The sequence below is a fragment of the Rhopilema esculentum genome, chromosome 6, assembly GCF_057945365.1.
Source record: "Rhopilema esculentum isolate cy_ngs chromosome 6, ASM5794536v1, whole genome shotgun sequence".
NCBI lineage: Eukaryota > Metazoa > Cnidaria > Scyphozoa > Rhizostomeae > Rhizostomatidae > Rhopilema > Rhopilema esculentum.
Genome location: NC_142820.1, coordinates 10,513,211 through 10,539,977, shown reverse-complemented (window position 1 = coordinate 10,539,977; position 26,767 = coordinate 10,513,211). Strand labels below are relative to the sequence as shown.

At 36.0% G+C, this 26,767-nt stretch overlaps 1 protein-coding gene across 1 annotated transcript; it reads left to right on the top strand.

The window, feature by feature from the left end:
* Positions 1-244: 244 nt before the first annotated feature.
* On the top strand, positions 245-26,397 carry LOC135686151 (uncharacterized). Its single transcript, XM_065202338.2, has 10 exons — positions 245-1,630; positions 7,170-7,326; positions 14,365-14,424; positions 15,519-16,087; positions 16,769-16,922; positions 17,392-17,543; positions 18,298-18,363; positions 20,286-20,408; positions 21,151-21,257; positions 23,219-26,397. Exons 1-10 carry the CDS (start codon positions 917-919, stop codon positions 24,237-24,239), a joined length of 3,123 nt encoding a protein of 1,040 aa, XP_065058410.2. The 5' UTR covers positions 245-916; the 3' UTR covers positions 24,240-26,397.
* The last annotated feature ends 370 nt before the right edge of the window (positions 26,398-26,767 follow it).

The following is a 26,767-nucleotide window of genomic DNA, read 5'->3' as shown; positions in this document are numbered from 1 at the left end:
TGCTCGGGCGTTGAAAAAGGATTGGCATCTTTCGGTGACTCTAGGGATTTGATTGAGGCAGTCATTATTGATCTAAACTTTGGGCGAACCGCTTGGTGCGCATCCCTTTCATATTTGTGTTTCTGCAAAATTCGATGAATTCGATGTCATTGTTTTGATCATTTGATTTATTGTCACGTGAGCGAAAACAAAAGGGATCAAGAGGAATAATGCGAGATGTGAGCAATAAGCGAAGTCTGCGCGGATTTGGTTAGATACCTTAAACCGCAGGTTAGCTGCGAATCATTCCATATGACTGAACATACCTTGCGTATTAACTAAATGCTAAAACAAATTTGGATATACAAGTAGCAGGCGAAGCCACGTTTGATGTTCGATGTCACGGATGGTTTCTGTAAGTTGAACAACTCTCTGTGGGTGCTCGAGGTGAAGGGATTCTTTTATCCTGCACTTATTTGACTGATAAAAAAAGCAATTACAGTGAAGAAAACCTGATTCTTTTCATGTAAATGAGAGAGACAAAGACACCGCTGGATTGTTCAGAGGAAACAGGGAGATAATGACTTGTTCTGCATCAATCATGGCTTGGTTGTACGGGCAGAGAAGGGCTTCGTAGATCGATCCTTGTTTGCGATTAACTTTAAGTCAATTGTTTCGCGTTTTATATTGCAAAATTACACCGAGAGCTTGGGATACAGTAGCCGGCGATGGTGCGTTGTTTATCTTTCGATTCCGATATCAAATTCTTTTTAGTTATGGTCTGTGGTTTATGAGGCGAACTCCGCATACCACTGACGCTGCGTGAAAAAGATTCTGGCTTCGTAATTTTCAGTCACTGAATGGAATTATTTGCGTGGAAATTGTGATGTAGTTTGATTGATCAAAACGAGCACGATTGGCAATCTTGGTTTTCCCGATGGTTATTCCTTATTCAAACTTAATGATTAAGGGTCGAGTCGATAAGCAGCGGTGTAAACCTCCTGAATGTACAGGAATTTGTATCGACCATAATTCAAACCCAATGTCGGAAAGCGGGCAGAGTGAAGCTAAATCTCTGCATTTTGATAACAAGTTATTTGCTTCGAATGGCGAAGCAGCTAGAGAATTTTTACGAGTACCTTTGGATGGAATTGCTGGAGATAGTAACTCGGGATCACTAACAGATGGCAGAGATGAGCTGAACATAAAAAGGAGCTCAACGAATTCCAAAGACTTCACCGCTGAACAAGATAATCACAAAATCATTGGTAATAGTAATCGGGAATCTAGTTGCAGTGTTGAAAGTAGTGGAAGCAACATTTTGGAACCGAAACTTGTTCCAGGTGAAAATTACATGAGTGGAAATAAGCACAGTAAATCGAAACAGTTAATGAAATTAACAAGAGGCCTGAAATTTTCGAAAGGATCGCAAAATGCTGCAAATCAAGGGCAGTCTTCGCCATCAAACGAAAACGAAAATAAAGATTCGAAAATGGGAGTTTCGTTAGGGAATTCAAAAAGCAAAAAAATTTCGGTTAGTGGACCACCAGGCAAAAAGCCACAGGAGTCGAAAGTTCGCCTCTTTAATCGAAAACGACGTAACAGGAATAAGCTTGTTGCAAATGCTGGAAATTCACTTTGGAGACCTTTGGTAAGTATTATTCAGTTAAAACTTTATTTACAGGGTATGTTTGTTAAGTCAGAAAACCGAATTGGAGTTACTGAGCTCTAGGTTTTACAGAAATTTTATTAAACCAACTCCTTTTCAATTAAGTAAGGCATTTTGAACAGGCACTTTAATTTCACCACCAGGTCAATCTTCTAACTGCGTTTTCATACTAATCTCTGCCCGTATTGAGCTGAAAATTTACGCTTAATGGTTTATGGGAATGAAAAATTTGAACTATGCGGTAAGTTTCTGCTATGCGAGCTATAAAAAATTAATCCTTCTATCTTGGAATAAATCCATGCTCCTCAAAAAAATTTCGTCATAATATTGTCACAAGGCGAGTTGCGTATCTGTTCTTGACACTTTAAAAAGCAAAAGGCTTTGTACTGCGATACACTTAGCAATTAATCTGTTTTTGACTGAAAATGGAAACAGTATTTCTTTACACAGTACAATTTCTGTGCATGAGCATTCCAAAGATATAATACATACATAAATGTTTACGAGTTCTAGTGTTTTGCTGTAATAGGAATTATTAGTCAGTTTATGAACAAACAACAAGGTTTACGAAACATCTTGCACTGCTTTAATGGTAGATTACAATAGAAACTACTGGCGAATTTTCACATCACAGATAATGTTTACTTTAAAAACAGTAATTTGTAGGTCAGCCACCATCTACAGAGTACTGCACTTTTCATGTTGTTCTGGTCCCAACGGAACGAGTGGCCATGCGCCAGGTTTTTTGCGCAACCTGCTCTGCGCATGTTTAAATCTTCTCTTTGTGGATGCGTCCTCAAACCCCGGATCTTCGTTGGCCTTTGTAAACCCTTTATTTATTGAATATAAAACAACCAAAGGATGGTTTTACATTGAAAATGTTTACTCTGTTTGATAGTTGAGCATGAATCACAAAGGCTATGATAATGATTGTTTATTGTGAACTTTCGCTTAAAATCTAGATTTTCATCATTTCTTCATTGATAATAATCAATTTTATACTAAAATTCAAATGAGAAAACCTTGCAGAAAATCTACTTCAAACTTTAACCTGCCTACAAACATCTGGTAATCTATCTTATAAACTATTAGAGTTTTTCATGAATGTTGGGTTTGCATTCCAAATTGTCTTCATGTCAAACCACAAGATTTATCAAAGCCTTCTAAAGCCTGATGAAATCAGAGCGTGTTTCGGACTTATTTATTCATTTTAATGAGCAAAAAGACTTTTCAGTTTGTCCGGAATCAATAAGTAGTGAAGAAACTTGCACAGTGAAGGCACTAAGCCAAAAAGGATAGGGCCAAAACTGCGAAGAAAGATTATCGTTGCTATTCACAGGCCCAATCAAGACAAGACTTTCCGATTCCCTTCAAAAACTGTTTAAGATGATCATCTTTTCAGTCAAATAACGATTCATTATATTTTGATAAAAAAATTTCCACTTGTTTTAAACCTTTCACTTGGTGATAAACATGTTCAAGCTTTCGAATTTTGAAAAGTCACCCCTAAGTGCCCAAAAGACTGATTTATACTCAGATTTCAAGTGGGTTCAAAACAGATTTATAAAGCTATTAATGCTTGTGAAATCCATGCCCTTGCCGTCACGGTGTTCTTCCTTGTCGACACAGAACATGGTCAGTCACACATGGCTTTGGAACATTACACCGACCACAGATTCAATGCCCACAACAGATCTGCGCGTTTTCTTGCACTGTTGCACATCCAGAGGAGATCCCCTCCATTTCCGGGATTAAGTCGCTAGACTAGATTTCAGCCAATCAATGGCCTCCTCACGGACATCGTATTTAGCTTTGATTCAAAAGAAGAATATTGGCTGTGAAAAAACTTGTGCTCGCATTGCTGAATAACTATTTCCTCAGATTTAGAGGACCAAAGAAGAGAGAATAATTGATTCAAAGATGATAAATAATATCTATTTTTAGGTTTTTAATCATAAAGGAATGCGATTTTTCATGTTTATATTTTAATGGTTGGTAGATAGAGCCTTTTTCATAAGCATAACTGCACGAGTGGGGTATTGTTGCCTTTTTGGGTTGAATCGACCATCAAATAGTGCCCAAACTACCTCAAAAAGTATTCACCCACACGAAATGAAAGCATCTTGAAAACTGCTTATTTCCTATTCATATAATTTGCAATCGTTCTGACAACACTATTTAGTTAAGCAGCGAGTATTATCTAGCCACTACACATCTGAATAAAAGGAACACCAACACCTTAAAACTTAATGCAGCTTGGTTTGGGTTTGAATCTCTGTTTAAAGACTGCCTTCCTTGAAAAGAATTCTTCAAACACCAGAAAAGAGAACATTTACATTTGCTTAACTCAAAAATAAGAAATTTAAACGATTATTCCTCCCTTTTTGGATTCAACAGTAATGTAAAAATGCTCGTTATACTTTTGTTGTTTGATTTGAAAACATTGCTTCAGATACTTAAATGCCCTGGGCAGTTTCAATTCACCTAATGATCTGCTATAAACTACAAAGACATCAATATCCTTTAAGCTTTTTACTGGCTATTATGCCAGGTTACCGTTTTGAAAATCTGAAATGCGACTGAAGCTTCTATACTGTTCTCAACATATTTCAATCAAACAGTCATCAGTGTAGCTTTATTTTTTACATACAAAGTTCCAGTGCAGCCACAAGATTTTCCTCTGAGGAGGAGCCAGCAAAGCTGATTGTCCTCCAAGATTAATTCAAAAAGATACGATATTTTACGATACATAACGAGATCAAGACCTGTCGCTTGTTTTATCGACCGCAAATCAAGGATCGTAACAGCATTAGAAATTCCCTTTCTGTCGATCGAAATAATCTTCTTTTGGGACAATGATTGTTTCAAAAGGTCATGCCTTATCGCCATTATTGCACACTTTCTACAATAAGCATTTTGGGATGGACGGATGTATCGGTATGTCATTTCATTTAGTGTCCACGATTAACCAAAGTGGATGACATTTGAATCTAAAAGTTATGTATGTTGATTTATGCTTCATTTCGAAGTTTGATCTTAAGATGATTGTAATTTTCATAGAGAAAATTTTAAATGAATTAATCAAAAAGGGAATAAGCAAAACGCTAGACCATCCACTGCGTCTCTTTTTGCATCATGCTGCGTTTGATCGCTCCACGGACAGAAAGCGCCGCACCGCATCAGCGGCGCTGAAACGCATTAGAGTGAGTTAGGATGCATTGCGATAATGCGACATGCTGTAATGCACTAACACTTCACCGCTAGTTAAAAAATCACCTCAACTTTAGAAGCATTCTTACAAGACATTATGCCCTCAAGAACAGGCAGTAAAATCCAGTTACAATTCACTTTCTATTTGCCGACAATGCAAGGCTTATCCTGCATATGGTCTAAATTATCAACAGCAAAGATTACCCGTGAACCGAACGTCCGCAACGGGCTTCCTGGATTGCTAATTAAACATGGTTCTAACGACCAGATCGAGAGGCAAATTTGATGAATGGACGAGATGATCAGGCAACCCATTTCCCTTGCGTTTCATTTTCTTTCGCGTATAAACAGCGTCCATTCTTATTTGGCGATATCTTTGTTCATAACACAGAAAAAAACAAGCCGTTGCATTTCAGGAGAAGCCTTTAATAGGTAATAGGATTGCCTTAGATTGACCTTCAAAACATTTGGTTATGCTTTGTAATGCATCGGGATTTAAACCTGATTTTTACTTAATGCACGTCGTGACAAGAGTTAGAGCTCGCTCGAATTTCACACACAGCTTTGGATATGTAAGGAAATCCGCCACATTTTACAATTTATTTGTAAAATCGAAAGATGCACTGAATTATACGGCATCACCTAACACTCAGAACTGCAAGTGTTATGGCTTTTGATATGATGACTGTATAGTTCTCTATTTAAAATTCTAACAGAGGGACGTCCTTTTCTTTATATCGTCAGTAGAGCTTCATTCAAGGGGAATACACGATACCTGATTCTTGCAAGAAAGGGTCTGTTCTGTTAAATTAACTGGCTCTACATCTTTGACTTTGAAATATGTTCTCTGGTTAAATTTCAATTATCCAATAACATCTATTTCTAATTAAACGCATAGAATCCCAATACTATAAGCCAGCTATAGTATGCTGGAATCAAATCAACCAAGCGCCATTTACTGGAATAATCCAAAGGAAACGTGTGGTCTAAAGGTCAGTCCGTCTCTAAAGCCATATATAAACAGATTGTTGCAATAAAATAACTATCCTCTTCCGTGTTTAGGCTTACTTTGGACCATTTTACATAACTCAATACAAATTAGTTAAATTTGAACGTCATGAGATGTTTTGTAAAGCGAAAATATTGCTTAGGAATGTCAAATCAGAACAAGGAAGCAAAAAGGTATAATGTATATGTGGTCATGAGAGACAGGACAGAATTTGTTTACCGTTAATACAATACTTCAGAAAGTCACCAGGCTTGGTGGTTTTGCAAAAATCTCCTAGTGAAATATATACAAGCGCTTTTTACGCGTAGCTCTGATACTGAGGGAAAGTTATGTTACGAGCTTCAATATTCTGTTACGAAACTTGTCTAGGACGCGTAAGAGTACCGCTCCATTCTGTAGGGTGCTTCCTTGAAAAGTTATTTTGAAAAGAAACTATTATATTTTTACTTAGTTAGCATTTCAAGCATCATGAGTAGAGTCACATAGAGTTCTTTCACTGTGTGGCTTTGCACGAAAGATGACTGCTGTTGTAGAGTAACCAATTTTTGAAGAGGGGGGGGGGGCGGGGCAAAAATAGGACGTTTATGTTTTTGGGTGTGCTGTAGGCCATCACGAAAATATTTCAGAGGGGTGTCAATGTTTGAAGAGCTATTTTTAATATTAATTTTCAACGTGTTTAGGACATATTTCAACACTTCTGCGTTGCACTGTAAACTACGTTGTTTCGTTACCGATCAACAATTTCTTTTTTCTGGGTCCCAAATGACTGTCTCGATACGTTGGGAGTTCCTTTCTCAAATAAAACTAGGACAAAGCAATGAATTAAGTATTATCTTGAACGTGCCCTTGACAAACAAGATTTACAGCTTTGAAACCTCATGTAAGTTCTTGTTTTCCTACTTGTTATCTAAACTGGTTTCGAAAAGAAGAGAGTAAGTCCTGGAAAGACAATGTGCCAACAAAGCTCGTTTTCCTTGCAGGGAAAATCCATTTCATTTTTCTTTAACTTTGCAAAGCATATATAGTTTATCTGTTTTTATTTGCGCTCGATATAAATGTTTTCTCTACTTTACATTCGATGTTTAATCCTATGCACACAATTCAGACCTTTACAACTTTACTAAATACCTAATTGGTAAGTTCTTTCAGTTTCTCATCCTGCAATTCATATATCGCAATTCCTAAATAAATGACCACCTAAAGACAGTTTGCTTTAGAAATCCGAACTGCGATTAGGCCTGTTAGGCTTGTAGTAATCTCTTGCTTTGCGTTTCTGTAAATGTCGCCGTAATTGATTTGCAGACTGATTGCTCATGGATATCAGCAAGCGGCCGAGCTTTCACCTTGAAAAAGACTTCACTTTCAACTTTGTGCGACGCAGAGCGAGATGCTTTACGGCAAATAGTTATCCAGAAGCTCCAAGACTATCAACTTGGCTGCAATATAAGTCCACCAAAAGGTCAGTATATTCAAAACAGCATTTTCTTCTACACAGTTAACACGTCTGCCTCATTGCAAGTCTTGGAGTGAAGGAAGTAACAGTATTAAGCACAAAGAGCTATCAAGATCTACGGATCTAAGGCTGTTTGTGACCGTCTGTCATGCTGGCATTGGCAAGGCATATTTTCTTGTAGCTTTTATTAAATTTTGATGTCAGCATTCTTCCTAATTACGCTGATTACAGCACAGAAAGAGAGGCAGTGGTTGACATCAAGTTCTTTTTCATGAACTTTCCTGTAGATGTTAAAAGCTGCTTTATGCTGTATAATTGGCAGGATGCAAACACCACAGCTAATTTTTGTCAAGAAAGCTTAAGAAGGGGAACGCCCTGTATAAAGTTCACAAAAGGCTCTGTGTAAAACTTCCAGAAGCACAGGCATTGTTAGCCTTTTCTTTATTACAAGATTCGCAATCATTTCTACACATGTTGACGAAAAGGAGTATCAGAGAATTCTGTTCTACATTTTGGAATAAACAAACACCACATTTTTGTAAAATGGAAATGAAATCGTAAATTCGGCTTTGCCTTGTACCAAAACCATTTCTCCAAAAGAAATTATGGCCTAAGGATTGTTGTCATGAGAATTATTGTTATATCCCACATTTGCTTTAAAGACAACCAAATCGCATGCTACAATTTTGTCAGTGATAACGCTAAGATATGAAAACGGAAATTGATATGAATCAAAATCAGTATTAGAAAGAATCACCACAATCAACATTTGTTAAAGACATTCTCGCAAATTACACCCAATTGGGTGAAACAATAAGTGTCTGCTTTGTTCTTCTCCTTAAAATTGATGTAAAATTGAGTTAGGCTAATCATATTTTGAAAAAGAAAGGTGAATTTTATTTGGAAACAATAAACAAAAGGTTTCCGTTCGTGGATGGTTTGTTGAGCTACAGAATTTTATGAATTCTTAGCTAGCTCGTGCAACTTCTTTCAAAAAACACATCGAGCTTGGACACATCAAGGTTAGAAAACATCGAGCTTGATGAAAACATCAACAAAGATGATTTTTAGAAGGCATCGTTTTTGTGTATTAAGTGATTCATCTGTAGCAGTAAAAGCATCTTAGGCCTATATACCTAACAATTTCTTTGCGTAAAAATTATCTTCTCAACATCATGCATTAATATACCGTAAACTCGAGTGCATCGTAATGTACACACTCGTTGTTTATATAGGAATATAGTCCATAAGAATATTATGACTCAAAATCGCTGAAGTTTAAGAATAATTCAAGAATAATGCAGACTCAAGCTTCATCGGGCCTTGGAATCCTTAACACTATAAACCGATGGTTCAAGAATAATGTTAGGCTCAAAATAAAAAATTAAGAACTTTGAGTCTCAGCAAAGAATTAGGTACTCTTATAAAAAATGTGCATCTGTTCCTATATAAATCGTTTTATGGAAGCATCAACCAAAACAAAGAAATTCTAAAGGATTTTCTACATGCTGGAAAAATTTTAAGATTTCAATTCACTGGCCTACTTTGTAAAGCCAAGGGGGAGCTAAAATGTCTCTGATATGGAAAATGAAAGCAGGATTTGGTCCAGCATCGTGAGCTTTTCATTATTCTGTCAATAGTAGAATAGTTGCTATTGGAAATGAATAATCTCCAGATAAGAATTGAGCTGCCAGTCAGTAGGGAGCATCAGTGCTGAGATTATTTTCAAACAAATCACTTCAGAAACCGTGTAAATTAGGACGTGAATGCGGTGAAATAAAGTTTAAAGCATTTGTAGACAACAAGGAGGCCTTGTGCTTTGGATTTGCAAAGGTTTTCTTGCGAGATGCATTGCAAAGGTTGACAAAAGCATTAGCATGACCCTTAATAACTGCCTGCGGTGTTTTCAAATGAGTCTCTTCTCATAGTGTAGGTTTTCATATAATCAGAGATCAAGGCTCCTCCCGAATATCTGCGTCTTGAGATAGATCAGAAAGCCATCGGCAACTGAACATCAACCACCATTTGCTCAAAGGATCGCTAATTGAGAGTCGTGTGATCTCTTAATTGAATTGGTTTTAAAGAGAATAGATTGACGACAATTCGCCTTTTGGAATGAGAGGTAAAATACATCCCACGCATTTGCATTGGCGTCTTTACACTCTCTCGCTTGAAGCTGGCCTCCACTTGAGACGAGCTCGCGCATGCGGAGCGCATTGGAATGACGGTGGAAGCCTACTAAAACAATTTTTGATGCTCACCGCCCGGGCAACAAACCTTTCGAGTGTTAGTCAAATTGAAACGTGGTTTTTCGTTATTTGTTCTATACACGCACCTGAGAAAACTCTCAAAAAGAAGAACTTGTTGTTATTTTCTATATTTCTTAAACCTTAGCTTGCTGCGAAGGACTGTAACTTAATATGGGTGATAGGCCTAAACATAAAAAGATACTACTCCTAAATCACGTATCTTCCAAAAGTTTAATCAATTTTACCTTACTTTGTGTAAACAGGGCGAAGTGGCAGTTTCTGTCGATGATTTCATTATTTTATAGACATCTTTTATTGAATAAGGTATCTGAACTGCGATTGCTCTTGGAGTAACCCCACTGGGTTCATGATATTGTTTCATTCCATTGCATTAATGGAAGACATTCTAACGCGATATTGTCTTGCAGCTGGACAATTTGACCAAAATCGAAACCTACAATGGTGCAATGCCCTGCTGCTCTAAAATCTTGTAGAAAATGGGTTTTTCGATAATCTGTTGAATACAATTTTATCTAATCGGGGCCCCGAATACCTCTATTCTCTGTTCGGCGGGGACGAATGAAAGTACTTTTTTATGTTCTTTAGGAAATATGTTAACGACTTCGAGGACATCATAGTGTACGACAAGCATTGTCTGGCAAAAAAGAAAGAGCCTAGGCGAGAAGCAAGAAGATCCCAAAGAGTGTCTTTCTCATTTCAGGAACATTTTTAGGATAGCTCATTCATTGTATGCAGGTGATAAAATGCTGCATTGTTTAGCAAAAACTGCCCGTTGCTGGCTCTAAATAATTTTTCTGTCATTCAAAAGTTAGCTTATAAAGAAAGCACATTGTAAAGGTCAAAGTTTTTTCAAACTCAATCATACTTGTCTGATTTTGTAAATGATAGGAATCTTTTTGGAAAGCTGCGGGTAGCAATGCAAAATAAAATTTAAACGAATAATTTTCATTATTGAATCTGCGTGGGAGTGAGATGTCAGCCCATTCAAGTCTCTTCTATCTCTTTAAAATAAAGGCTTGTCTCCTTGACTAAAGTTGTGCAACCGCAATGCTTTAATCAAGAGTTTTTCCTAAAAGCGCCTTTTGCCATTTCTTGGTAACCAGATTGGATGAATTCTATCTGTCTTCAATTTGTTGGTCGTCATCAGTAACGCTTTATGTGAACCCAGATTGTGCTTATCAGGACGTTAAACAAGTTGCCGGTTGATAAACCAGGCCGCATTTGTTTATTTTTCCCGCAGTATTGTCCTCAGCGAGACAGATTTAGGACAGCCATTTGCGGATCGATTTATCAGTTTGTCTTAACTCTATTTTACGTGTGTTCGCTCAAATTTGTCTTAATAGAATCAGGCTGCCGCTGAATAATGTTGAAGAACTTGTCTTTTGACTTCAAGCCCCACGTTTCCCAACCGTATTTAACAATCTAGAATTCATGCTACGGCATGGCAACAAGCGGTGGTGGATGAGATTTTCAGCCCAACCCATCGTGGCAGGTCGACTTGCTGTGAGTGGGAGTTTTGGGTAGAAAAAGATTACCGTGATATCTTTATAATTCCGGCGCATACCCAAATGCTTGACTCGTGGTTTTGACTTTCAGCTTTAATTACTTTAATTTCATATCAAATATAGACCTGATTGACTCTTTGACATTATTTCGATGGTTTTACTGCATGTTCTAGGTCACCTTTGAATGCTTCAGTTTGAAAGTTTCCTCTTCACACGTTTTTTTTCTATATGAAAGTCTTTTATAAGAAAGTTGTGCTCGGTTCTTCGAAAAGTTAAGAAAGTCCAGGGCTGGATCTTTGAAACCTAAGAAACTTTAAAAATTGAGATATTCAAAAATTCAAAGGAAATTGTGGTGTAGGGGTGAAATATTTCGACAATACAGAAATGTGCTGAAAGGGAAACGACAAATACAGTATGACGTTGAGGGTTTTTGAGAAATATAGCATATTTATAGCATTTTAGCTTCTCCATCACTGCGCATGCTTAGTAACGTAAAACTTACGTTAAGAAAGGCTTAAGAAAGTTTCAGTGTTGAAATTAGGAAATAGCTAAGAAAGTCTGAGGGGTGGGTGGGCTGAAAAAACTTTCTTATAAAAACCTTGTGAATTTCACGTAAGATTGACATGCAAAAATGTATTTTTTGGTCTTGTCACCTTAACCGCTATGCCATTATGAATATTAAAAGAAGTTCCTTTCACGCCTGCTTTAATTGAACAAAAAATATAATGTTTGGTTAATGTCGTGAATTGACCACTGTAATGCATGAAGGATTCAAACAAGACATGAGTCCTTTTGAAGTATGTGAAAATCAAACGTCTGATGAATTGCACCCCCCCGAGACAACTTTGCTTACTTCTTATATTAATTCAACGGTATACACTGCAAACAATTTCCAAACAAGCACCAAAATAAACCAGCATTTCTTGGCATCCTTTTGTGTTCAAAATTGAAGCTTGCATTGAGCAACAATGCATCCTGGTGATCAACCATGAAAAATATTGCATCATCCCAGGAATGTCAGCAAGGCCTGTCTTTGCAGAAAATCACAAAAATCTGCTAATCCTCTATGGCTTAATAAGCAACGAGACAATCAGTTGGAATTCGGTTTTGCTATATCCTGTCGTAACTTTCAACGGGGAGCCTGTACTTCGCACTGCGACAAAATCTATTAAAATTGAAAACATTTGGAACCACATAATCATGGAAGAAACCCTAAAGCCAGCGCTGTGTTACCTGTGTTGAATCTAGAATTAGACTTCTAAAAACTTTCGCAGTAGTAATTACAGCAAGAAGTGTGGTGTTTAGGGTTCATAATAAGATAGGCATTTTCTTTTAGCACAACTGAACTGCTCAAAATCAATATAGCTCCCCCTAGATGAATTAAAATCAAAATTCTTCGCGCCTGTCCCGTCTGCCCCTTGTAGTTTGCTCCATCGCAGTAACTCACAACATAGCAAGGATGATCGACAACGGGTGACTCTAGTCTTTCAATGTTAACTTCGCTCTAAAATATACTGTTGAGCAATTAACGATTTTTATACTTTTTTCCTATTTTTTTGCTTTCTACAAGCATTAAACCTGGATTTCGAGAAATTGATTCTACACAAAGAGGCCTGAAGCAAAGATAAACGATAAGAAATGTAAGATAACTAAAAGCGTACACTTCGAAGAAACCATAACTCTAACCATGTACATTAAGATTCGAAAAAACGCTTTTGTGCAACAATTTCTAAATCTTGGTTGACAATGAAGCTTTTTACTTCGTCTCGCTCTTAATTCAATCACTTAGATGTCTACCTGTTATGTATTCAATCGCCCTGTGTTTTAAAAGATGTACTAAAAAAGTGGTCTTCGACTTTACAATAGGTTCATTGCTCGGATCTAGTGATTTTGAGGTTTCTTTTAGGAATATTAATTAGATATAGAATCTCTATATACAGTTGAACTGTTTTTATCTCATTGATTGAAAGGGTTTTTGAACATTTTATCGTCCATTAACTTTTGAGTATTCTGAACATCAAAACTTTCTGTTGCCACCAATAGGAATCTCTGTTACCTCGGGGACTCAAAGTTTCAATACGACAAGCCTCTGTTACCACACGGCTTTAAAGTCATGTTTTATATAAACATTTGAGGTATCAATCACAAATATTTCTTAGATACAATCCAAAGGTGTGGCTAATGAACAGAAAACAGCTAATCCACGAAAACAAGATTTACTTTAGCTCTAAAGGATGCTTTATTTCCGAGTCGTGATTAATGGCTAACTCAAACTTTGCCATGCAGGAAAATAGTTTCTTTAAAGCCACTCCTTTTAAGAGATTTTATCTCGGCGCTAATTACCAAGATATTAACTGCTTGCCTTTTCCGTTCATGCAATATATTCGCATTTCAAATTTCAATAACTCCTTAGATACATGGCAATGCCTTTTTCTAAACCAAAATTCCAAAACAATTCTTTTTAAGCCATCTCCTGCCTTTTGATTCGATTAGCATAATTCATTTTCAATAAGGAAGAAATTTATTACGATTTGTAGGGACTTTCACTGAGAGAAATCTTCGATTTTTATCTGCTCTGTTCTGCTCATTGTTGCCCCCATACTGCGGAAAGGACGCATAATTAGTTTTCCTGGAATTAGTTTTAGCATTCATGTTTGTACTGACAGAGTCCTGTTGCACGTCATCTAAAGGCGTTAAGCCGGTATCACAATTCCAGGGTTGCAGCTAAAAATCTTTTTCTTGAACGAAAAGGTCTACAACAGGTCTTTAAAAAAATGAAAATATATTCATTATGGATGAATCTTTGCATACCTTTCACCTTGTTAGAGAACTTGGAGAGAACTCGAGTTCAGCAGCCTGATGATTTTCAAGCTTAATGAAAGTACTGTAATAAAAATTACTTAGAACACCATCCGATAATGGAAGAAATTTAATCACTTTTAATGGAGAAGCTCATTTTTCAGTTCGTTGTTAGATTTCACAAAATAATTCATAATTTACGGCCACCATTCATTCATTTGATCTCCATTGACAAATTAGCCATAGCTCTTGGTAGCTCATTCTTGAAAGGAAATTCCACCATTAAATCCACCAACATTTTATTCAGATAACCTATGCTGTTACTAGCTTAGCCTTAAATTATAGATTATGCCTGTATTAAGTCACCAAAAGCTAATCAAGGAGCTTTTAAGAGTTCCATAACTTTGTCTTACCAGGGTCCTAAACTAACTCCTTAGATTAACCATTTTTATTGTCTCTCAATCTTGTAGATGGAAACTCGGCGCGCCGAACTTGGAAACAAAGACTCTTTCTTGGTCGAAAAGACAAAGGTTCGTAATTATTTCTTTTCGCATTCCTACTTCTTCCCAAACTATTGCCACTTTTCATTGCACTAAATTAAATTGTTCTCCGAAGAAAATGAACATCCATATTCGCATTATATATCAATATCAACTATGCTAGGCGGTTTATCCGAACCGATTATATTGATAATTATTCTTTGAATAATGATCATATATAGACATAGATCTGAAAATTACAGCTGATAGAACACTGGGTTCCTAGTGGAGCAGAATCTCAACTATCTTCCCCTGTATCTGATTTGAAGTATCTATGTGGGTCCCTCTGGTCGATAAATGTGATCCAACTACTCCCCCTTAGTTTAACTTCTAATTTTGATAATAGATCAATCAATGACTAACTAAAGCCATTATTGTCTTGCATTATTATTTTCAAAAGAAGATGCAAAAGAAGATGCAAGAAGATAATCTTTAATGGCAGGTTAATTATACTACAGTGAATTGATATCCTGAGCAACGATATCCCTTTTAACTACAATGCTCTCTTGTTAATACCGAAAGGATATCAAGACGTCGTTTGTTGAATTAAAACTTTGCAGCCAAAGCTAATATCAAATCCGATTACACGAGGCTGCACGACCTTGCATCCGTAAAAGCAACTAATTATGTTTTCTGTTGAAGTGTGTGCAGAATGATAAAGTTGTACCCACTGCTATTTTGATCAAAACATACAAGAAATGAGGGTATCAAATGCCAGAAACAATAATTCTCTTTGATCTTCAAAGATCTTTTTTATTGTTTCGGTGCTAATAGATTATAGATTCAATACAAAAGTACCATAAATTAAATCTTGAATAAGATTTCACCTCGCATGCCACACTAGCAATAAAATTGCATAGGACAACAGTATTTTCACAACATTAGGAGTATTTATACTCTCTCAATTCTTAAATCCTAATATCAAGAAAAAAGTATTTCTTAAGAACTGAAAAGTAAACGAATATTTAAATCTCCTTCTTTAGCAACTGTCTCTCCTAATGAACTTTGCGTACTGCCGTTACGTTAAAGTTCGTGTGTTATTTGTAACTTGCAAGAAAAGTTATTTGTGACTTTTCTTGTTTTAGATGCAAAAGAGCAAAGGACGCACTTTGGGATTCCCATCGCTCAGGTTATTGCAAATGATGCTGAGGCAGCCGAGGAATTGTCCAGTCGAAGTGATACAACAAGCACAGGTCGACGCTCCATTGTTCGCCAGGAAGAAATCACAAAGGAAGATCCTGACTCTTTGAGCTTCAACGAAGATGATTTAAATACCAGAAGAAGCAGTTTGCCAAATTCGTATGCACCTCTTCTCAGATCAAATAGCTTTGATTTAGAAGAGGATAATGGGCTAGATCTTTTGAACGCAGATAATCTGCAAGAATGTCATGAGAGAACCACTACAATTTTACGCCGTGAAAGCCAAAGGAGGCGGCAGGCAAATAATCACCGGAGATCGCGGTTATTGGATGCGTTAACTTTGTCGTCATCATCTGCGTCTTACATCAGTATAATTGACAGGGATGATGAACTGAAGCCACCAGGGCCACAAGTTCCTAAAATCGTTCTAATTCTAATCGAATACATAGAACAGCATGGGCTTAGCGTTCTGGGCATTTTTAGAACGGGAGGCCTGCGGAAAAGAGTTAGACATGTAAGTTTTATTCACTTATTTTTTCAATGACTTCCTTTTCAGTTAAAAATCAATGTATTCACTCATTTTTTCAATGACGTACTTTTCAGTTGAAAATCAATGTACACCTCCTGCTTGAATAAATTTGAATTTAATTGAAATGTTGGAAGGGTGCAGAATTTAACTGAATACAAAACACAACTTTTTTTGAAATATTAAACGTTTTCTATATAATGTAAACGATCACAGTCTTCTTGCTGTTCTTTGAAATTTTTTTGAAAGTTTAATCGTCATTATTTCTAAGTGAAAGTCACTAGTATTTTGCTTTTTAATACTCGATGTGCTATCGTGGTTGTTTTAATTGTGTTTCTTTCAGATACAAAAGTTTCATTTAGGTATTGTAAACTCTCAGTCAAAAAAATCTGTTTCTGAAGATCAATACGCACAAAGAAATGTGTTGATTTGTTTATACTTTGTGACATTAGAGTGAAATTTAGTCGTAGTTACTGAATGAGTCACGGCGACACTGAGTAAAGATGACTTTGGTTTTGAAAGGAATTTCTAGGAAATTTATGATTTTTCTTGCTTTTTTACGAAACTATCAAAGAAAGCAATGGACAGTATATGACCATATGTATTTTCGTCACTACCGTCCACTGAATATTGATAACGAGATCTGATAATGTTTATCTTTTCGTTTAGATGAGAGAAGAGCTTGAAAGAGGAAATATTTCGATTATACACTCAGAAGAAACCAATCCACAAGACGTAGCTGCATTATTCAAGGAATTTTTCAGAGATCTCCCAGATCCACTGCTTACTAGGGAACTTTATACACCATTTCTCGCTACTCGAAGTAAGGAAGATGCCCGTTTCTTGATAATTACTATTAGGCTACTGTGAAGATTTTATTGGAGCTGAGCAAATTCTTGATGACTGGCTCAGCTGAATAGATTGACATTGAATAAGAAATTGATTCACATTAAATAGATCATGAATGTGTAGATAGCATAGAACAATTAATTACCTGGGTTATAGATTTTCACGTTGGAAAACACACGTAGCTATATTCTCAAACTGGCTAAACAACTGCAATCTTTACTTACAACGTCTCTAATAAGACTTTTTGGATGATTTCAGCATAAAAACATTTGTTGGTAAATTTCTATGATTTTGAACAAAATTCCTTCCTGAGATATTCTAAGACTACTGTATGTAACTATCTTAACCTTAACCAATGGGACCACTGTTTAAGCATGAAACCAGTGGTTCACAAGCATGTCTTTACAAAGCTTTTCACCTTGTTTACAATTTGCTTTTTCTAGAATTAACTGATCCACAACAACGACAGGCCGCACTCCAGCTACTAACAGGGTTACTTCCAGTTCCAAATAGAGACACTCTTAAAGCTTTGTTGTCATGTTTATCCAAAGTTGCAGCACATTCCCAAGACTATGTGGATGCTGATGGCAATACGGTAGCTGCATAATTTATTTTACCTATAATTTATTTTTAAATTGCATAATATATTATTATTCATTTTACCTATATATTTGCATTGAAATTTTTTCAATGCTTAGTAATTGAAAACAGTTGCGTATTAAGGGAATTCCTGTTTGTGAAAGATAATTTTTTACACGTGCCTTAAATTTCTGTTCAACAAAAGTGATCGTGAAAGATCAATTGGTTCTAACAGACAAATCACCAATCAGAAAAAATTGAACGTGAAAGCCCAAATGAAAATTGCTTTCTTTGAAACAAGCTTTTTTCAAACTTGGCTGACATAAGAAGGATACATCTAATTGAGGCATACTTCTAACTGTTTTTTTGCTTGGGTACAAAGATTTATCAATTCATAGCTAATCAGATAAATTAACTAGAATCCATTTCCTTTTTTTGAAAATCAGGGCCTGGAAAATTTATTGAAGAATCGATTTTCCTTTCTTTTTACTCAACTTTTACACTTTATTTACTTAGATATAAAGTGGATGTATTAAGAGTGTGGTAATATAATTGATTCAACTTTAAAAAACTGTCACTTAGCGGTCAAATAATCTGTGAGTGCATTAATCATATATCCCAAATGCATATTACAGCAATTATTAGTTTCACTAGTGTAGAAAACGTTGAATCATAAACGTACACAGTTTCCTGAAAAGTTGAATTCATCGATCGCTCTAACTTGCTATTCTTTTGAATAATGTATTAATGCCTATTATCTTAAATTTCAGATACCTGGAAATAAAATGGATTCTAGGAATTTAGCCACTTTGATTGGCCCTAATATACTTCATCGGGTAAGTTTGAGTATCTCGTTTCAATTTCCTTTATTAGAAACAGATGGTGATAAGTATTCGAGATATGAACTAGCTTTCTCATTTATTAGTATGCGACTTGTGGAAAGTTATTCGATTATTTCTCTATCTGATAATGTTTAGATTGCTATTTTGATCAGTTATGTAGAGTACCCCCCCCCCCCCCCCCGTGTTTAGTTTGATTTAGTAAAGTTAATATCCGCTTCTTATATACATCCACGTTGAATATTACAGTAACTAACAGTTATGTTAATCAGACTCGAAGTTGGTAAAAGCTTGAAGTATTTTTCTGGATGCATTTAAAATGATTTTTCATTGATCAAAGGTTGCTAATTTCATTGTATGTTGGCTTCTGAATTTTTATTGAAAAATTCGTTGTTTATATTGAAAATAATAAGCTGCATTACACGTCAGAAGCTGCAAAGCGTGTCTTAAGTTAATTAACATTGCCATTTGATTTGTAGGCGGTTCTGGCCTTATTAGAGCAAATATCGAATAGTGACGTCAATGAAAATTTTCACTGTCTCGACAGCAAGCATTAATATTTGCTTTTTAGAGTTTTGGGGAATAGCGGAACTTGATATCCCTTTGTTACCAGCGATGTTATTCTAATCCGACAGTTATATAACAAGACAATAATTATAGCATCATAAATTGACGAGGCTAATAATCATTATGTTAAAAATCAATAACGATAAAGAGGCCTTTAATTTTGTTTGCCTATCATTTTCTGTTTGAAAGCAGGAAATAAATGAGAAATAGTTACAAATGACTAGTCTTTTCGTGTTTTGCCTGGAGTCAGAAAGATTGGCTTACTCAATTTTGCTGTCACTTTAAATTGGTTATGTCCACCAGTAATAGCTTTCGCAGTTGCACCATGTCTTCTTATATCCTACCCATCATTCCTTTAATCTGATAAGCATTAGTGCGATGGATATCATTACTATTCTATAATCAGTTCATTCCAGGCAATGAATTCAGTCCAGCTTATTCAACTTTAGTGAAAAGACGTTTCTTAAGATACAAGCATATTGTTCCATATTAACTCATTCTGTCTTCTGTCGTTGTAAATAACCCTTACCCTTCTTCAGATACAGTCCTTTTTCTCTAAACTGAGATTTCCTTGTGAATTTGAAAGTATTGAAACTTTTGTACCTACCCAGAATTGCTTTTTGTTTGGCATTTTTGTCAGTTGATAGGTATGCTACTTTCATAAACATTGCTGGGGGGGGCGGAGGGATAGAGTACCATGTAATATCTTTATAAAAGAAAAGTATTTGCTGATTGTCTATAGGACTTCTATTCATTCACTTTTAAACATCAATTTTTGTCAACTTTCCTGCTATTAATTTTTTATTTTGTGGAAATCTCTCTCTGTTTCTTTGATTGTTTGCATTTTTATCCAAACCTTAATTATTGCAAGATTACAATATAAATTTCAATTTAAGAATATCTTTTTACAGAAAAACGTTTGCTAACACAGAGCTGGATATTATTTGTAAAGCCAGGAGGATGCTAGTCCTTTCTCCTTGGATTATAAAATCTTCGCCTAAAAAAATACGACACCGAGAATGATTTATAAATACTGCAAAAGTTGAGAATTCAGTAACTTGATATGAGCATAAACAAGATAAAATAAGAGAACATATTATTTTATCTTGGCATGAATTATAAGCAGATGAATGAATAATTGACGAGTAACTGCACATTTAATAGCGATATTTTTTTGAAAGCAAAAATAAAGGAAAACAGAGCAAGGCCCATAATCTTCATTGCGATTTCATCGAAGTTTGAATCCATATTATCCATATTATTGCTAATTAAATTGCATTTTGCTTTTCAATTTAGAAGTTAATTTTATCTAGAAGTCCTATCAGACATTTAAACGAGCTTCCACTCTCTAGGTGAAAGCCAATTCATCAATGCAGACTTTCAGCCCGGAGGAGTCGTTACGTTTCGCAGAGGAGAACAACAAGATGATAGATGTTGTGAAAGATATGATTGAGAACCATGACACACTTTTCCAGGTCTGTATATCCTCTATGTTTGCATGTAACATTCTGTTATATTCAAGACTGCTTACCACGCCCCCACATACTTTTAACGTATGACTTATAACCGCAGGTTATGTTTATGTTCATGGATCGAGTTCGGTTGTCAAGCAAAGCGGGATTAAATTATTATGCTATGTGGGATTCTTTCTTTGTAGAATTTTGTTAACATAGTCTTATTGCTACTCGTGTACCAATGCTGTTTTATTTTTTTCTATTTTTATGTCTCAACATCGCATGTTCGTACTAAACTGTCTTGGCAAATCATTTTAAGCAATCTAACTTTAGAAGAGATTCAACTTAAGGAAGACGTTTGATGAGGGCGAGGAATGGATAGTACAATCGAACGGGTTTATATTGTTTGCATAGCGAGTTATATCATTATGAAAATAGTTATGTTAATCATAGTGAATTCCTTCATTTGTTGTGTAAAGTCTTTTGAAATGCCTTCAAAAGAACACTCAGGTTAGAAAGGACAGTCTCATAGTTTCTAAACATTTTCAAGGAGTTCAGTGTTGATATTTTACCATAAATTACCATATATTACCATAAATTGCCATAAATTACCATATATTACCATATATTACCATATATTACCATATATTACCATAAATTACCATAAATTACCATATATTACCATATATTATCATATATTATCATATATTACCATATATTACCATATATTAGTATGTAAGATATATGCTTTTCATTCTGGCAGGTTTCTGCTCAGTTGCACGATGAAGTTCTCAAAATGCTTCTTGATACAGAGCCAGAAACTGTGGATTACGTCCTGAGGAAGAAAGCGTCTAGAGTCAGTCAAATCGAGTATGTAAACTGTGCTTTTGCTTTCCAAGAATACTCATCATGTTTGATACTGACAACGACTAGCTAGGTGAAGCCAGACACCCTCCCTGTGCCTCGATTATTTGCATTCATTAACATATAATCTTTGTTATAGAGTAGTGAAAAGAAAATGTCCATGGACAACGGACATGGAAGCACTATTTGAAAGATTGTTATCTGGGAAAAAAGTTAAAAATGCTTTTTATGAATTTTGGCTGGCTAAACACAAAATTTCAGGCTTGTCTTTCCCTAAAATCCAGAGCTGAGTGTTAGAATGTCGTGGAATACTTCAGGACATCTTACCTTCAGGGCATCTAAATTTTGTCTCAGTTTGTTGACACATTTCTCACAAGATAGAACCTCGCAACATTTAGCTAACACTGAAAAATCAGGGCCTCCGACATCATGGGGTCGGGGGCATGGCTCCCAACTTTTTTGCAAAGCAATAGGGATTTTTAGAAAAACATATTGCTATTGATATCTTCCCAACCTGCGGGGAGCCCTTAAAAATTGTTTGACTCTAGCATGTAACTAACCAATCCTAATTTGACCTAGAAACATCAAATTAATGTAGAGTAGACTTTGGTTATAGTCAAACCCAAAAATGTTTGAAAAATGTGACTGTAAACGGATATACATTGAACCATTTTACATATTTCGTCCTAAACTTTTTGTGACTGTGGGCAGCAGTGTGACTTTAAACGTCGACTGTAGCGTCCTTTGAAGCCTGCAATTTTTCAAATTGACATGTTCAACATGGCTAATGGGTCAAGTAAAGCAATTATGAACCATCAATGGCAGAATTTAAGAAGAATACAAACAGTGATAATTCTAACTAATAACTGAATCTACTAGCCTTTCTCTTGGCGTAACCGCGCTCTTCCAGTGTGTGGAATTCATGCTTGTAATCAGAACATTTTCATTATACTTATTACCGTTTTTCCTTTACATTTTTACTAGAATTCAAACCCTCTTTTTTTACCATCCTCAGTTATCCTCTATGTCTCTTTTGTCTAATACATCGAATTTAGAAAATGCATGCCTTTAAGCAATCTATTTCATGGTTCTTCAATGATTATCGAAACAGATTTCACAATGAGATTCCATCACAATAGATTAAACATAAGCACCTAATACATTTAGCACAACCCTTCCTGCGCTTTGCTTTAAATATTTCAAAGATTTTGATATGAGACTTATATAGGATTTCCATCACATGTTCGTAATTAAGGTGTTAGGGGAACCTGATTACTGACATACCATTCGTATTCGTGGGATAAATAAAGGCATTTTTCAACCTTGTTAACATAAAACTATTTTAGATCCAGGAATACCACTCTGTAAAGCTGGGAAAGTGTGCTCTGAATTTGAATAGAAAAACACGCAAACCACTGCCTTTCCTGTGATAATCTCCTTTTTGAATTTCCTCGATATTAACACCCTAAAAACGAACGGAATATATAGATTTTCCAGCCTGATGATCGCATTAAGCACAAATCTAAGATATGCAGCTTCGGACCATTCCGTTCTATGCACAAAATCGTGTTCAGCTAGGCCTATTCGGCATCCAATAATAAATGACAGGCTGGTTAAACAGTATTTTGCATTAGACTCTTCAGGCGATAAAAGAAATAAACTGCTATTTTAGTTCTTATAGATAGTCTTTACAGCTTTCATTTAATTCCAGACTTGTGTTCTTGACTTAAACATTATTTAAGTTATTATTATTAATACATTTTCAGATTATGTTGGGGTTAATTGTGTTACGATGCCGCGGCAAAAATTTGATTTTATAGGTAACACCGTATGTGAAGAATTTGGAAAAGCAATTGTTAAAACTCATAAAAGAATTAAGCTGTATGGAAAGTTATAACGATAAGGGTGATTTTTTTATGTGCCCTGTTGTTGATGATATTCAACCAACATTTAATTTTTCATTTTAGATTTCCCGACGACATTCAAGAAGAACTCAGCAAAGTTCCCGAGAACGCCCACGCACACCCCAAACGTTCTATGACATTGGGCTCAACACCACGCCCTAAAATTAATTCGCGATATAGCGATGAAGGCTCGTACATACGAGATTCACTGCGGATCAAAACGAGCCCGCAAAGTACGACACGTTTACGGAAAACAAGCACTCCTGATCGACCAGGATCTACTCGATCTGTCCTTTCGACGACGTCAGAACCCGATCGATTTAGTTATAGGAAATCAAACTCAAGTTTTCAGTCAGCTGCGTCTTCGAATCGTAGAAGCCAGTCTGAGTCAGCAGATATCCCGGAAGATGAGATCGCGAGTCTGGCAGTAAACCGCGCCAGTTACCGAGACAGCGGCCTAAGCATGGGGAGAAATAGCCAACGTTTTTCTGGTGTGGAAGAAACTCGGCGGAAAATAAACGCACTTGAAACTGTACCGTCGCCGACGTTATCAGGCTCTGGCTTTCCATCAAAATCGTCAACTCCTTACTCGTCGCCCTCTGGAACGCCAATATTAGAGAGGGTTGAGAAAGTTGAACAATCGCAAGTGAAATTAAGAGACCGTGAATCTCGTGAGTCTAGGGACTCCGCTTATGCTAGCGGACGTTTTCAGCGTAAAGGCGGCTTACCGCATCATGGATTACAGGGTATTTTCTCACTTGGGGAAGAGGATTTGTCCCCTGATGCGTCACAATGTTCTCCTACATCGCCAGTATTTTTGTCTGAAATCTTAAACGAGCCAGCTTTCAATAATAACTTTAAGAAAGGTAGTCCAGAGTCACGGAAGATTTCATTACCTGCAAAAATGATTACAGATTTAAAAGAAAAAGAAAATCAGGATAGACATTCGTTGCCACGATCGATAAGCGAAGTTGCAGAAAGTAAACAGCGGAAATTACTGCTTACTTGGGAAGAGGCAACTTGGCCTCACTGGGACCCAAATGCTACGGAACAGGAAATGCCTGACCACGAAACAATACTGTAGGGAATGAAAGGGGAAAACATGACTTTAGAAGGCATGTACTCACATACGCCGGTCCTTACATACGCCGGTGCTCACATACGCCGGTCCTCACATACGCCGGTTCTCACATACTCCGGTCCTCACACACGGCGATCCGACAGTCGCTAATTTAACTTCGCAGGTATAAAACCAAGAATTAGGGCCTCTAAAGCCTCGGCGGGTATTGTTTAACATAAAGAAACCGGGATTCGTTGCGTTAATTTTTGCAAGCGGTTATATTTTAAGATGATTCGGAAGTTTTTAAGGTGATTCAGAAGTTTTAAGGTGATTCAGTTTAAGGGAGCAAACTTGGTATCATGCAAGGTTTGAGGGAATTGAGCGAGGTCCTGAGACACATTGCTGTTCAAATCTTTTTAGATGTTATGCGGAGGAGCGTCAAAATCCGAACAATGTCAAACACAAACATTAATTTCAATTGGCACTCCGAAAGTTTTCTTATTGTACTGCCAATAGTTAGTGCGGGCTTGCACAATCCCATTCAATGTAAAAAATTATTTTTAAGTTAACTACTATCTTAAGTGAATAAATATATAAATATATATAGCATTTACTATGTATGTTTAAGTGCCTCGTCGAAGAGGGTTTTTCTAGAATAGTCATTAGAGTAAACAGCACGATTAGAGTTAGTCTAGGCGATTCTTATAACATATTCAAGATCAAAAAGCAATGTTTCTGTTTGTAATAACTAATGTTTTCCCTTCCTTTTCTTAGCCATAGTAAATTGTAAAACATAACAAGGAAATGTTCATTTTTTTGCTGGCATAGAATAAAACGTTCACATCTTCAAAGGATCGCCATCACAAATTATAGTGATTGATAAAGCCAGTAAAATGCAATAACCATTTCAGACTTTTTCTGTAATCCCATGAAGTCTTTTAACAATATCAATTGCTAGAAGGAAACTGTTAAGCTAAACCTTACAATAATGCACGCTTTCGTTTTAATTCAAAGATAACTATCGAGCGAACTTGACATTTACTATAAGGTAGTCAACGATTCTTTGACATAATGCAGTAGGCCTATTTTAAAGATTTAAACACATTAAAGGTAATATTAAAGTCTTCTGTGTAACTTTAAATGTAAAACTAGGCATCAACGTTGCTTGCCTAATGTATTTTAAACTGGCATGTGTGTTATGAAAATTGTAGAAAAAAACTTTTGCGATTGTTCTCCTTGAATTTGTTTAAATTTGCAAAAATTTCCATACTGTGTATGAGAACTTGGAAGAATGACGGTTTGAGCGGATTTTATTGCATCGCTCAAAAATTTGTAAAAATTTTTGTCGTTTCTTACATGTGTTATCTAGAAATAGCAAATTGTAAATAAAAACTTTTTTGCATATTTGACTAACTAACTTAGTTTTTGCTCTTTAAAAAGCATTGGTTGCGTAGCCTTCGTTTTGCGCGCGGTGAAAACTGAAACCTGGAGAAGATCCTGGCACGTTGCAGACAAGCACTTTGAGGCCAAGGCATTGTAAACTACCCCTTTTCTTTAGATGTATCCAATTGTAGATCGGTTGTAGATGACCAGTTGCTGCATTTCTAGGACTCCATTTGCCAATTATTTCCTCAGGATAGGGAATCCCCCGTACAAAGACGCGTTTGTAGTAAAAATCCACAAATTCAACGAAGACCAATGGAACTAGAAAACCCTTCTTTCGACAACTGAGAGAAAAACGTAAAACCCAAAAATTTATACTAAACCATGTCTGCCGGCTTATTTCCTTGATAGGAAAGTTTTGATAACACCCGTACTATTTTCCATCACACTTAGTTATCTTTTGTCCAGATTTCTGATTAATTACCACTTTATAAAATAGGATTGGTTAAAATTGTTTGATGTTGCATTTATTATTGACTTTGAAAAAATATTTTTCACTATTGTTGCAAGCATTTTTTAATTTTTTCGTGTATTTTTAGATATAAGAAAATAACTTCTTCCAATTCCACTGTAGAAATATTGTCTTAAATTAATTTGAATTTGTTTGTATTTTGATAAAGACATGAAATAGAAACATAAGCAAATTGTAGTTTTGAAGAGTGCATTGTCGTTATAAAAAACTTTCATTTCTTTTTACACATTCACCCTTGGGTATATTTTGTAAGTAAATTAATTGAAATGAGCGTTTCTTTGCTTCACGTCTACATATAATTGGACAGTTTAAGTTTTAAAGTGCCACTGAAATAAAAAATCAAACTTTTATATTGATGTGCTCTGTCAAGTCAATGCTCCCGAATCTGTGTTAGCAGCATTGTTTGATTATTGTATCCTGCTCGACCTCTGGCACCGAAAGATGTCAAAAATTAGAGATCTTCTTCAGCTTTTGTTCATAGCCTCTCTTTTTCAGCTTATCAAGTAGCTTATTCTACAAAGTTTTATACTGGTATCACAATTTACGTGCAATAATCTCAATAACTTGCTTGGAGGTCTAGAACCTGGTACCCTTGTCTATAAATAGAATAAGGGGGAAAATTTCACCGTCTTTCACA

What these genes read in the sequence shown, in the direction of transcription:
- LOC135686151 (XM_065202338.2), top strand. Translation starts at nt 917, where the DNA reads ATGGTTATTCCTTATTCAAACTTAATGATTAAGGGTCGAGTCGATAAG. An exon ending in GCCCTAATATACTTCATCGG is followed by an intron (nt 18,364 to 20,285) that starts GTAAGTTTGAGT and finishes TCCACTCTCTAG; the next exon opens with GTGAAAGCCAATTCATCAAT. An exon ending in ACCATGACACACTTTTCCAG is followed by an intron (nt 20,409 to 21,150) that starts GTCTGTATATCC and finishes TCATTCTGGCAG; the next exon opens with GTTTCTGCTCAGTTGCACGA.